Below are 14,800 nucleotides of genomic sequence, written 5' to 3'. Positions count from 1 at the left end.
TTGTGCAGACCTAGTGTGCACATGTATCACCTCTCCAATTTGCTTCCAGGTGCAATTCAAGGTGCTGATTGTCACCTTTAAAGCCCTTCATGTCTTGGGACCAAGTTATCTTAGGGACCATCTCTTGCCGGTCACATCTACCTGACCCATCAGAGTGGAGAGGCAGGGAATGTTGTGGGTCCCATCCCCGAGGGAGATACACCTGGTGGGACCCAGAAGAAGGACCTTCTCCATGGTGGCTCCCTCTCTCTGAAACATCATCGCCCAGAGATTAGAACAGCCCCCATTCTAATACTCTTCCAGAAGGTGCTGAATACATGGTTCTGCCAGCGGGCCTGGGGAACCCAGAGCAGAATAGAGCTCATTAAATGGCTCGTGTGATCTGCTGTTGCCAGGGCAGGGGGTTGGGAGTTGGGGAGTGATTTTGTTATATTGTACTATATTAATTTATTTGATTCTTTTTGTTAGTTTTTATTGTTTTAAATGTGGTTTTATATTCTGTAAACTGCCTTAAGTCGCCATTGGTGAATAGGCAGCAATATAAATTAATTAAATAAATAAATATCAATAAAGGTGTTTGTCATAAATATTATGAAATATGTTCCCTAAAATCCCATAAAACCTTTTAAACCTAATAAGTGGTGTTAGATGCAAGCTAACTTCCCTGTAATTTCTTGTGTCTATTTTTTTTTCCACTTCCAATGTGCTTATTGTTATAATATAAACTGGAACAGTGTACTAAATTGAAACATTTCTGCTACTTTCATAGCATATCAACTTCGAGTGTGTCAGCCTCCACAAAGTATACCAAATGCTGAAGTTCTGACTGAGGATGATGAATTTGAAATAGGTAAAGTTAATATTTATATAGACAACATCTATTTAATTCCAAAAAAAGTACCATATTTAACATGCATGTCCATATCTGTGGCAGTTCCTATATTTAGGTTTTCTATGATGTATGCAAATAAAAGACATATCTATATATAGATATATCTAAGTGAGGAACAGAGGAACTTCTGTAATTACATGGATTCATTATTTTGTAAAGTTATAAATATTAAGATACCTAGATTAGATTAGATTAGATTAGATGGGTGGGTGGAGGGAGGGAGGGAAGGTGGGTCATATTTTCTTTCCCAAAATAAAGTACTTAACACTTAAATTGGCTTGTGGAAAAAACTGTATTTTCTATTTTTAAATTGCTTATACACTTTGAAGTAATTTCAGCTATTCAAGGCTGATTTTATCAGTAATAAAACTGCAAGAAGACATCCTATTATGAAATTTCCCAGACACTCCAGGTATATCCAAAGAGCCCTTTTCTATTTTTACCATAGCCATACTTTATATTCTATGGTCCCTCTGAGATACTTCATTTTACTGCTCTTGTAAAACCTTTTGCACTCTGTGGCATTCTTCATCCAACCAATAGGGTTTGGCTGTGATCCTAAACAGCAAAATGTGCAGATAGAGGAGACAGACATGTACAGCCAGAGGCAATTTGATGTCCATTACCTGGCTAAATGCATCTTCCTTAAAACCAGTTTTCTTGTTGTATCAGATGTTCACTTGCTGTAAAGGCTTTAAGAAATCATTCTGCTGCTTAGGTGTACAGCTATTTCAGATTGTGTTCTCTCTAAAGATGTTGACGCTAAAGTAGGCTTCACAGGGAAACATTCACATATGGCAAAATAAATATTGCTAAATACTGCTAAGTACCATAGCTCTGCAAAAAATTAAAACAAGATTTTTATTAAATGATAGGTGAAACATCCTCCCTAGAAGCCAGGGGTGGGATCCGACCGGTGTAACTACCAGTTCGGTGATTTTACATTTTTGCTCTGAAGAGCAGCAAACAGAGAGCACGCATAGAACCAGTTCTGTTTCTGCTGCTCTTTTGGCCCACCCACCTGCTTTGAACAACACAGTGGCGGTTGAAAAAGCAGGAAAAGGGTGTCTTTTCAACTGTTGCGCACCAGCGCGCAGTGCTGCTCAGCTGTTCTGGCAGCTAGCTGATGATGATATACACATGTGCGCAGCAAAACGTAAAATCACCGAACCGGTAGTTCCACCAGTCGGATCCCACCCCTGATATGTGGTTATGAAGAGTCAACACCAACTTGATGACTTTTATAGATATATAATTTCTGAAATTAGTGCTAGAAATAAGAAAACTAGATGCTCTTTTTAAATTACTGAAATAACTGCAACATATAAAGCTTTTCAACTCCACAAATTCACAATCATGCAAATGTGTGACAAATTAGGCTTATTTGCCACATCATTTCCTCTGTCTAATGGAACCTATTTGTGCTAGTGGTCATTTTCACATTATATATGGTGGCAAACATGCTTCGTTAATCAATGCTATTGTCAACACTGAAAGTCCTCATTAATTGCTCTTTAACTACAATCTTTTCTCTTTTCCTCCTTTTTTATTACACAGGGGACATAATAAGGTACCAATGTCTACCAGGTTTTACATTAGTTGGTAATGAGATTCTGACATGTCGACTAGGAGAGAGATTGCAGATGGATGGCGTGCCACCTTCTTGCCAAGGTTTTAAATTCTTTTTAAAAACCTTTTAGTATATATTTGCTTACTTTGATGTCTTGCATGCAATATTTAGTTAGCATCGATAAACACCAGAAGAGAGTCATATACAATATATAATGGGAATACTAACTAAGTTTGATTTGAAGTTGAGGAATATCTAGAGGGTAAATGTGAACCCTTCCTGAAAGGATTTATTCAAAAGTGTTTTTTGTGCATTGTCTTATTTCCTTTCCTTTTTCTTACCATATGCTATGGGTAAAAGAACAAGAGTGGTATTGCAGCAATGATCTTCTCAATCATAATATATGGCTATTAAAACCGGACCATCAGAAACAGTGAATGATGAAAATCTGGTGCCTCAAAACTGTGCTTCTGGAGAGAATTGTTGAACATCAAAAAGAGCAAATCATTAAATACCAAACACAGTAAAATCAATTTGTTCACTGGAGCGCTAATAATAAAGATAAAGCTTAAATATTTTGGACATATACTGTAGAAGAAGAGGCTTTTAAGGGGTTGTTTGGGAAATTTAAAGGCAATCAAGAAAGAAGCTGACAAAAGATGAGATGGCTGGCTATAATTACTGATGTCAAAGCACAAACTTACAAGACTTCAAAGTAGCTGACAGACAATCCTGGGAAATAATTGTCCATTAAATCATGAAGAGTCAGAAGTGACTAAACAATTGAATGACCAAGTAGCTAAGATGTTAGACTAGGATTATAAAGATCCACAGTTGAAATTAATATGTAGACATGAAAGTTTACTGAATGACTTTGACACAGTCCTTACTTTTCAGCCAAACTTATTTCTCATAGTTGTGGTGGATTCAAATTGGAGGAGGGAGTAACTAACTTGACTTCCAGGATGAAAGTCTGGCTGTAACTCTAACAAATATAAATAATGAATATCCACAAATAGAAGAACTAGGTTTAAAGAAAAGTAGCACAGCTAAGCAAACTAACAGCAAATGGAATTCAGATTAAAATGTTCTAGACTGGCAACAGCTCTCCTATAGTTTTTATGGTACAAATAATATAGTCATTTTTTCTTTTCACAGCACTCCATGAAATTCTATTTCTTTGGTAATTCATACCTTTGATAACTTGTTTATTTCAAATGCCACTTGACTCATTTAGATCAAAGCAATAACCAGCCATTTGTGGGAGGGGAGATATTTTCCAAAACTTGAGAGAATTTGTATTTTTTCTTTGAAAAAGATAAGCAGTGCATAAGTTCAATAAATGAACAAATCACTGAATGAATGAATGATCCACCAAAGGATTATAATTACTCATGTTCTATCATCTCATCTCATCCCAACCCAGCTATGAGTAGAAAAACAAGGATCTTGAAAGTTTTTATTAAAAAAAAAATATCCATGGTTATTTTTCAAAAAAGCAACTTGAAACTCAAATCAGAAGCCATGTCATGGTTAGGGTCAGAAGTAAGGTATCTATGAACAGATCAGAAGTTTCCTAAGCATTCATTTTCTGACATCTTTTTATTAACGGTATTTTATTAAATACAACAGTTGAAGAGAAATTTTCATTTTTTTATTAAATGATAATGTTACAATACACTTAGTCTATTGTCACTCAATATGTAAGGTTCTTGAACTCGTAGGTATTCATCATTCTTAATACTTTTAATTGAAACTGCTGAAACCTGGAAATTACTTCTCCTTTTATTAGAAATATTGACCTTTCGAATATATTGATAAAAATCTACATCTAGAAACTTAATTAAAGATAAGTCATAATCAGTGTCTAAATTCCTAATAAACGCATAGATGTTATTTTGTTCTCATTTTAGTCTTCCATCCCACAAGTACATCTAGAGAGGTTAAAAAATATTCAAGAAAGTGTTGTTGTTCCTGGCTTGCCTAAAGCAATCAAATCACTCTGAAGAGACAACATAATTTTATTTGCATGCAATCAGTAAATGGTGTATCCTGGATTACCAGCAAAGCAGAACCAGAGTAGACCTTTAGTGTACTATATTGCACACACAAGGAAAAGGAAAAAGCAGACAGATTGGAGTTTACAGTTCACGGTGGAATCTTTAAGATATACCCATCAATGTTACTTTCATAGTTATACCCTCATACTAGACCAAGCCTAGTATGTTTGACATGTATATTGGTGAATAGGAACAATTGCTTCACTGATCCTTCTACCATTGTTGTCATTCAAGATCAATTCAGCTCATTGTGAATGTTGCCTTAGAAGGATAATTTAAGCAATTCCTGTCTGGGGGGTGGGTGGATGAGCAGCTCATAGGTTTCGTCATCAGTTTACATGGGTTTGGGTGGTACCGTTTACCATTGTGGGATACCTTTTACCATTGGTCACAACTATATGTATCAGCATCAGAAAAAATATACTGTGTAACAATAATGGACTTCAATTATGCAGTCTTGACCATCAATTTGACTTTTTAAAATCTTTATTCCATCCTTAGCCCAGAAACTGCTGGCCCCATCATCTTTCTCTATTGAAGAGCAAAAGCATTATAGAATACAAAAAATAATTCCTTAAAGAAAAAGAGAGAGAGTCAAGTATTATTTAATTTAATTTCACCAAGCATATGGTGTTAATAGATTTTCAATCTAGAGTTGACATAGTATTTTTTTCTTCAGTTATCATATTGGTGATAGTAGAAAACAGGTGATAGTCTGTATTAGGACTAACATTCAGTTAAGCATTAAAGGGAAATATAGCTCAAATTGTCAAATGTTTAATTATAAAAAAACTGTTGAGTTGTGAATAGCTTTGCTATTCAATGCCTAGGCATTTAATGAAAAAAATATGCACATTCTCTTAACTTCTTTTGTTTAAAAAAATACCCATCATCTAAAAGAATTGTTTATTAATCCATTTATTTAGTAAGGTTTAATTATTATATTCTCAAAGGATAAAAATAATCTGTGCCACTAAAATATTTGAATAGCACATCATTTCACAAAGCCACACATAACTTCTGGGGCAGAGAATCCTTTTCTTTTCCTCCAAATTATGCAGGGATGTCTAAAAAAAGAGAAAAGAAAACAATACCAGAGAAAAGAAATAAAAGCCTGTTGGTCAGACAGACTTGGAAGTAGCTCCATTAATTTTCAGACACAAAGCATACTAAGCATATGCTAAGTAGAGAGACAAAAAGAGCGAGCAAGCAAGCCACTCAGTTGATCAAAGATCAACTTGCTTGCTTGGCTGGAAGGAAATTCTATTAAATTTATGGAAGCTTAGTTAAGTATCGTGGTGCCTGCCTTCTGGAATTAGTTTTCCTCTGAGATCCAAATGGCGCTCACCTTGACAATGTTCTGGAGGATAATAAAGCCCTGTTTGTCCAAGGATATGCTATCAAGTTTACCATTTTCTATTTAGACTGTTCATTTTAAAAAAAAATCTAGTTCTTACACTGTGAACTGCTCAGAGTCAGTCTAGAACTGGGAGCACCTACATATCTTGAAATTTACAGCATATGGGTTAGAGAGATACTAGGGACAGATAAAACACACACCTGTTTTAATGATTAAACAAGAGTTAATTTTGTATTTTTCTGAATGTCCTGAAATATCTCTCTCTTTGCACAGTTCCAATAATTTTGTGCCTTGCAAGCGCTGAAAATTTCAGCCTAGTGTCCCCACAGAGTGACCTTCTTGGAGGATGAAAAAAGAGGAGAAGAAGAAGGATATTTATTTGGTATATACTACATTTACAGTCTATACCAAATCCTTTATGTAGTTAATCTATCCATATTGAAAACCCTTTCTTTTTCAAATCTTTAAGAGATTGAAAGATGGCTAGCACTGATGTTACCTAGTTTGGGTAATGAAACAACCAAGTTCCAAGACCACTAAGGACCCCTCATTGAAAGATGTAATTTTACATGCAATTTTTTTTTTCTCATTTCAAGAGATACATAATCTATCAAGTACAGACTCAAAAAGTGACTAAGGCCAGGAACCATTTTATCAGGGGAGGGAAATGCAAGAACTAAGGCAGGACTCAAACTCACAGCCCATGGGCCAGGTGCATCACATGCTGGCCCCTCCCCCATCCAGTTTAGCGAAGGGGGAAAAAGTCCCAGTACATCATGTGATGCCGCCATGATGACGTGAGTTTGAAATCCCTGAACTAAGGAGTAAAAGGGTCCCTTAAGTCTGACAAGGTTTAAGACACCAAAATTTACACAAAGGATGTCGATAGTCAATAAATGCTGCATCCCTGTTCTATTTGAAGTGACAATTATTTGGAAGAGTTTAGCTTCTGTTTATTTGATACATAATAAGATATACTTGGATCATGGCATCATTTCAGAAAAGAATATCTAAAATATACAAATGTGAACATATAAAATACAAGAATCTGAATATGTTTTTTCTCTACTTTTTTCAGAGATTTATCCATGTTTTGATTATTTGAGATGAAGTGTTTGATGTCCAAGTTTAAAATACCCCACATATCCTATATCTTTCCAGTTATTGTATTGTTTACAGCTCAATTCCTTTCCCCTTTTCTCTTTTCTCTGTCTCTCTTGCAGTATTGTGTCCTGCAAATGAATTGCGCCTTGATTCAACTGGAGTAATCCTAAGCCCAGGCTACCCAGATAGTTATCCAAACCTTCAAATGTGTGCTTGGACCATTACAATAGAAAAGGGTTATAATATAAGCATTTACTTTGAATTCTTCCAGACTGAAAAAGAATTTGATATACTTGAGGTGTTTGATGGTAACTAAATGATATTCAACTTTGAATGTATAATACTTGCTTTATTAAGTAATATTACATTATGCATTATATCAGGAATAACACAGTGTGACTGTTACGTGCAATTAATGAACATTTTCACTTATGCTATGAACAGATGGCTGCAATATATTGCATTATTCAAATGATTATATATCCCAGAATAATGTTTAACATTTCTCTAATTTTGGCCTTTCTTTTTTCCTCATATGTGTTCTCTGGGATCAAGGACCAAACAGTCACAGCCCATTGCTAATCTCCTTAAGTGGAGATTATACTTCCTCTCTCAATATAACAAGCACTGGCCATGAAGTATTTCTCCGATGGTCAGCAGACCATGGTACCAACAAAAAGGGTTTTAGGATAAGATACATAGGTAAGTCACTCCTTTCCCTTTTTTTCATTCTACTTCAAAAGAATCAATAAGGGGAACAACTAGCAGATTGGTATGGAAGAGAAATGGAAACTGGACAAAGTCTATATAGAGAAGGGGGAAATAAGATATGGAAGATGTTATTTTAAAATCCAATGAAGTGAAAGTTCAGTTCTATTGTCAATATAATATCTAATCCGAAGATATGGTGGTTTTCTTTCTTTCTTTCTTTCTTTCTTTCTTTCTTTCTTTCTTTCTTTCTTTCTTTCTTTCCTTTCCTTTCCTTTCCTTTCCTTTCCTTTCCTTTCCTTTCCTTTCTTTATTTTTTCTTTCTTCCTTCTCATATTTTCTCTAGTTCAAAGTAGCCAACTACCAAATGACCTCAGAATAATTTGTCTGTCTTCAAGGAAAGTAACAACATTAGTTTAATCATGGCAGCTCTTTCTGGAACAATATACTGTACTTTCTTTTAAACTTTTGCTTATTTGTGTTTAGGAATGTAGGCAACCATGAAGCATGTAATTTTGGTTTCAACTTAAGAAGAACCCCCACCCCCCCTTGAATTTCACTTTAGACAAGATTTAGGTGGCAATTTTAAAATGGAACAATGTCAACTATTCCTACAAGGTGTGATCTGGACAGTTATTTTTAGGAGAAATACAATAGTGGTTCCATTCCAAATTGAAGATTAACATATGAACAAAATGCCCATGAGTTGGCAACAGTAATTGATTATATTTCTTGAATCCCAAGATTAATATATATATATATATACACACACATACACACACACACACACACACGATAGATAGATAGATAGATAGATAGATAGATAGATAGATAGATAGATAGATAGATAGATTCAAGCATGTGGCTTTTAAACAGTCACCAAATACACAAAGAGAATTTATCACTAGAATGCTGGTTTCTGTAAACCAGTGTTCATTTCTGAATTATCCTAAAGATCTTTAAATTATAAGCCTGTTTTCCTGCAATTTTTCTAATCAGCAGCAGAAGATATGGATGTGAAAGATAGTCTGTTGTGCAAAACTCCACTGGAGTGAACAAAAGAAAGAGACAAAGAGACAAAGAGAGATGTACATTTATAGAAAATTAACAAGTCATTTCCATATTCCATGTTTTGTGGCTCTCTGTCCTCTTATTCAGCCAGGAAATATGTGTCATCTTTCTTGATCTTTCTTCCCGATGTTAAATTACCTTGAGCTCACATTAAAAATAAGTACAATTACAAATTTGTACAATCTTCAAATGGAAAAATTAAACAGATGACAGTTAACACAGTATAAGTAAAATTGTACTTGTAAGTGACTTTTCTTTCTTTACAAATGGGGAGAATTCATAATGTTGGTACTTGGGGAAAAAGACAATATTCCTTTGGTTCTTATTTATAAGCTTTATTTCAATACTGATATTTTCAACATCTCTTTACCCATGGGTATAAGAACATTGGAAGTTGCAACATCCTGTTGGCTGATTGGAAATCTAGTTTAACTATATAGATCTCACTATCTGCATGTCTGTCCTTCTATACATTACCGCATGATTCCCTTTTCCCCAGAAGGGAAATGATGCCAGGGAAAAGATCCCCTGTAATATGAACCCAAGATGAATGGATTTATTTTTTTCTCTGTTAGGTAAACAGGGCAATTTTATTTTCCCACTGTTTGTAGCATCATTGCTAAAAAGCAATCACACATATAATTCCTGCAGACACCTGTCTGCTATTAAACAGTGCAATAATTAACATCCATAGGAGGAAGAAATTAACACATTGTTTCTTTTGTTCCATTTTTCAAGCTCTTTACTGCAGTACTCCAGAGTCACCCCCTCATGGTTTCATTGTAAGCCAGACAGGAGGGCAGCTGAACAGCGTGGTTCGCTGGGCTTGTGACCGAGGATTCCGTCTCGTTGGGAAAAGCACTGCTGTGTGTAGAAAATCTCCTCTTGGATACTATGCATGGGATGTACCTGTACCAGCCTGTCAAGGTTAAGATTTTCACTACAAATTTACCTTCTCATAGTTTGGCTCTGATAATGTTAGCCCTTGAAGTAAACCAGGTCAAGAAACAGACATTACAAAAAATAAAATAAAATACTAGAACTCTACTTTATGGAGTCTAGCTATAAAAACAGAATTTTGAAAGCCTGGTAGATTTTCTTGTTCCTTTCCTCTTATTCTGATCAGAGTCAAGGTGGGCTTGATCTTGAGTATCTTCTTCACTCCTTTCTTTAGTGGGGGGAGGCTTAATTACTGCCCCATATTTTTTCCAGGCTAACCCTGTACACTTCTACAAATGCCAACCAACCCCTTTATCCTAGTTCATGGGCAATCCTGCTTACTTTCCTTAATATAGCACATAGCTGCCAGTTAAAGAATACACATATCTCCAGATGATGAAGTATAAATGGTTTGCCAGTTGCTTTCCAGTAACAGTTAATAGTAAGAGTTGTTTTGGGGGGCATCAATAGATAGGCACATGAGGAAGTCAAGTGGCAAAAAAACTTGACATTATCCACCTGCATGGAAATTGTGATTCAAATATGGAAAGGGAATTATGACAACATGATATCCATTTCTTCGTTTTGGCACCATTGCTGCTAATTGAAGATGACTGAAGTCCAAAATAAATGGAGTCTTATGGTCTTTGTCATAGATCTTCATCTATTGGAACTTACTCAGGCAATAGGTTACCACATAGAAATGATGGTATGAGGCAAAGTGAGCAGTTCTTATTCTTAAATCACACTGTTAGTCACTGATTGTCTTTATTTGATTGTCATCAATAGGAACTTCATATGCACCAAAAAATTCTAATTGTTAACTTAACCGATATCAGAACTTATGATATTTAATGTTCACACTGGAATTTAATAAATATATTTTTGCCTCATCATCATTGGACATTAGAGAATTAGTGATTAGAGAAAGGGTCCTATCACATTGTCTTGACTATGGAATATTGTCCTATGAGACATGCTCACAATAGGATTTCAAACTTACTTTTTGTTAAAATCTTGGCCGTAACTTCTGACTTTTAACCTACGTGGCCTAGGAATGGATTACCTAGAGGAATCATCTTTTTTTTTTTTTCAAGACTCGGTACTCCTCTAACCAGTGGTGAAATTCAATTTTTTTTTACTACCAGTTCTGTAGGTGTGGCTTGATGAATCTGGCAGGGGAAGGATACTGTAAAATCTCCAGTCAGAGGTGGTATTTGCCGGTTCTCCAAACTACTCAAAATTTTCACTACCAGTTCCCTAGAACTGGTCAGAACCTGCTGAATACCACCTCTAACTCAATTTAGCAGAATGGGCATGCTGCAGATTCTGTCAGCCAAAGAGTGTTGACTGGCAAGCAATAGAAGATGAGCTTTTTCTATTCATCTTGAGCAGAAGAAAGGGCCCTGTGGATGTGGAACATCCTCCCATGGACATTAGAATGGTCCCAACCCTCTAAGCCTTAAGGTCCTAAAAACCTGGATATGATACCAAGCCAATTGTAATATATTTTTTTAATTGTAAGAGATTCAGAGTCATTGATTGAGATGGGCAGCTATAGAGATTATTTTTACAATGTTAATGAATGTACTTTAAAAAAAACAAATGTAGCACTTAGAGATTTAGAGCTCTATCATGGGTTGCTTTAACCCTTGGATATCATATTGTTGACGTTTTTTGTTTTAGTTATTATCTTAATTGTATTTTATGAGTTTCATTATTATGATTATTTTGTGAGTTTTATTATTTGGATATAAGCACTACACATACTGGAGATAAGCAGAATATAAGCACTGCAAAATTAATTAATATCAAGATCTTTTTATCAGCCTAGGTTATATACAATGTACAATAACTTTTTAATTTGTTTTATTTTTGTTCATATTTGGTGCATGACTTTCGACTTGAAAAATATCAACTTGAAAAATGAATTTTATATTGAATTATTATTAATATTGTTGTTGTTGTTATGTTCACTATAATGTGAAATCACAGCTGCCAGTTATTTACCTGATGTTGGCCCTTCATAAGTTTCAAATTATAAATCAAGAACCTAGGATGTTTTAGGACCAGCGTAGTGTATGTTTTATTCCAATCAGAGTGGCCTTTTGTAATTGACACATGGAATTTTTGTCAATGTGCAGATTTTCTAAGAGCTCTCCAAGAATTTTTGGTATGGCACCCAAAGTGGCAATAACTACTGAGACCACCATGGCTGGTTTATGTCATAATGTTTCAACTTTGATTTTCACTGTTCCCTAATAGTGCCACAAATTAACCACACTGTCTTCTTGTATTATAATAGTTGCACAGGCAGTTAGGCTGGATTTGGCATTGTTATCCACCTATTTAAGTGCTCCTAGAGATCTCAGGATAGGCACATGTTGTTTGATGATTTTAAATGTCTTATTACAGGATGTAAGCCAGGGGTCTCAAACTCGCAGCCCGTGGACCAATTGTGGCCTGCAGGACGATATCCTGTGGCCCCCACCATGATATGAAAGTATAATATTAGTGCGGCCCACAGGGGGAATGGACCTCTGAAGGAAGTCCCGCCCACTGTTCCTCATCGTGGCTGACATTCGGGCCCAGCAAGTCCGAGCAGCCAGCACATAGAACAGGGCGGCGCTGGATGTTGGAGAAGCAGAGCAGAGCAGGAGATCATTAGCCGCCTCTTTCGCAGCACAAGAAGACTCCCCCAACTGGCCAACTGCTCTCCTCCTTCTCTGCCTGTTTGTTCTGTATGCCCGAGGAGGAGGAGACCAGCCGGCTGGTTGGGGGAAGTTTTCTGTGCTGAAAGAGGCAGCTACTAATCTCCGGCTTTGCTCTGCTTCTCCAATGGTCCAGCTTCCCCTCTTGCTCCTCACAGTTGCCCTGAGCTGGTGCAGTTCTTTACTTGGGCAGCCAGACACCCACAGCAGTGAGTGCAGCAGCAACAGGCAGTTCCGCCCGGGCTCTGCTCAGGTGTCCGGCTGGGGCTGTCAGGAGTTGCTACTGCAGGTGCAGCTCCACATGGCTCCAGTCCCGCATTGCCTTGGGAAGGGAAAGGCAAAACCAGGAGCGGCTGACAAATAGAAGCCGAGCGGAAATGACGTCTGCAGTGCCACTGAAGCCTGCAGTGAAGAGAATCCCTTATGCGGCCCAGCCTCACACAGACTCTGCCTCCAGCAGCCCCCAAGTAAATTGAGTTTGAGACCCCTGATGTAAGCTATTCCAAGTAAAGCTGCCTTTTGTAATTGATTGGTAATTTTGTCAATTGTGTTCAAGAGATGTTCCAATTGTTTGGTGATTATTTTATTATTATTAACTGCAGTATTATTTTATTAATAATGTTTTGTTTTGTATTGTTTAATTAGGCATATAATGTATTCTAGGAGACTGGAATATTATTGTCATTCATAATGTTAATAGCAAACTAATCTTAAATAATCTTAAAATAGTGAAATGACTACCAGAATATTTGCTGATGTTTGTCTCATGCAGCATTGTCTGGAACTAATTTCATTAGCATCCACCCTTCACGAAAATTATATTGCATATCACCATTCATATTATACCACTCATAATAATAATACTCATATTATTTTAATGTGAATTTTCTTTAAATGCATTTTCTCATTTAAAAGCATGAGTAATACACAATGGTAGGAATATGAGTCACCTAACAGGTATTTGGGTTAGAAATATATAAACCAGGATAGACATTTTAAAACTGTCTCTTTAAGAGCATGCTAAAAACTGCAATTGGGTGTGGTTACTTAAACGGTCATAAGATGGAGCCAGAAACCTGGTTTGTCTTGGTCTGAGTCTCAGAAGAGAGTGTGAGTTCTGTTTCCTTCTGTTGGAAAGTATTGCCGTTTCTCCATTTTTCCTAATTGACTGATATTCATGGATTTGATGTAAGTTTGTTATTGCACTGTTTTTTGACACTGGACTTTGTTATTGAATTATCCCTGGATTGAAAATTGACTGATTTAACCTGTGAATGACTTTGGACTGCCTATTTTGAACTTTGCTTAAACCTTTATTTACCCTACATTTACTGTTCAGTGTATCTGTATGCTGTGTGTGTATTATTCAAACACTATTCTCTATACATCTCCCTGTATGTGCTTATTCTTTTAATGGGGAATTACCTCAAAACACACTTATGGTTAACATTTGCAATTTAAACATACTATATACAAGTGAATACGCACAAAGAAAAATGCCAGCAAAATGTTTTCCCAATTTTATGCAAACCATTTACTGGTGGAGGCATGATTTCAAGGATTTGAAATTTCCTGAGATCCAATTTGTTATGTCCTGAGGACTCTAGGAGTTCTCACTCGATCCATTCACTTTGCGGGGGCGTTTCTCCCCTTTACCCATTGGTTGGTTCTCCCCAGCAGCCAGCTATAAAAGCAGGCTGCGGGGTCCAACCAGTTGCTGATCGCTGCGAGCCAGTTCCAGGCGTGGCAAGCACGGTCAGCCCTTTATTGTTATAATTAAGTATTGTTGCACTCATGCTCTGGTTCAGCCTCTCTTTTCCCAAACTTAACACAATTCTTAAAAGATTAAAGAGTTCCAAACAGAAGACACCATTTAAATTTACTGAAATCAAGTTTATTTTAAAACTCTTACACTGATTATTTAAGTTTTATAGATTTATAAATATAGCAGAATGCTCTACAAATACCTGTGTATTTGAGAACTTAAGGGCAATATGATTTTCTTAGCTGAGCTCGTATATCTATTTGACTTGATTATCATTTGGTAATTCATGAATAAAATAGCTACATGCAAAATGTTTTCTGGTCAGACTGTCCTGGCCCTATAAAGTTCTGTTCAGGGGTGGGCTTCAAAAATTTTAGCAAAGGGTTCTCTGCCCAATTGCTGGGTGGGTGGGGCCATGATGGACATGGCCTAGTTGGCGTCCTGCCATTGGGGGGGTCATTTTTGCCCTCCCTGCACTCCAGAGGCTTTCCTCGAGTCTCCAAGAGGGCAAAAACAGCCTCCCTGGGCTCCAGAGGCTTCCTGGAAGCTGGAAACAGGCCCATTTCCAGCCTCCCTGAGCTTTCAGGAGGTCCATTTTTTACTCTGCCCAAGTGTCCGTG

The 14,800-nt window shown here is 36.6% G+C and overlaps 1 protein-coding gene across 1 annotated transcript in view; it reads left to right on the top strand.

The window, feature by feature from the left end:
* CSMD3 (CUB and Sushi multiple domains 3) overlaps nt 1-14,800 on the top strand; it is a 646,074-nt gene that overhangs the window by 535,883 nt on the left and 95,391 nt on the right. Inside the window, exons 45-49 of the mRNA XM_087931634.1 lie at nt 770-850; nt 2,450-2,563; nt 7,106-7,294; nt 7,542-7,688; nt 9,504-9,692. Of these exons, the coding sequence (XP_087787760.1) occupies nt 770-850; nt 2,450-2,563; nt 7,106-7,294; nt 7,542-7,688; nt 9,504-9,692 (720 nt within the window). The remainder of the gene's footprint in view (nt 1-769; nt 851-2,449; nt 2,564-7,105; nt 7,295-7,541; nt 7,689-9,503; nt 9,693-14,800) is intronic.

The sequence above is a fragment of the Pseudonaja textilis genome, chromosome 3 (assembly GCF_049901715.1).
Source record: "Pseudonaja textilis isolate UNSWEBS1 chromosome 3, rPseTex1.2, whole genome shotgun sequence".
Lineage (NCBI taxonomy): Eukaryota > Metazoa > Chordata > Lepidosauria > Squamata > Elapidae > Pseudonaja > Pseudonaja textilis.
This window is presented reverse-complemented; position numbering and strand designations above follow the sequence as displayed.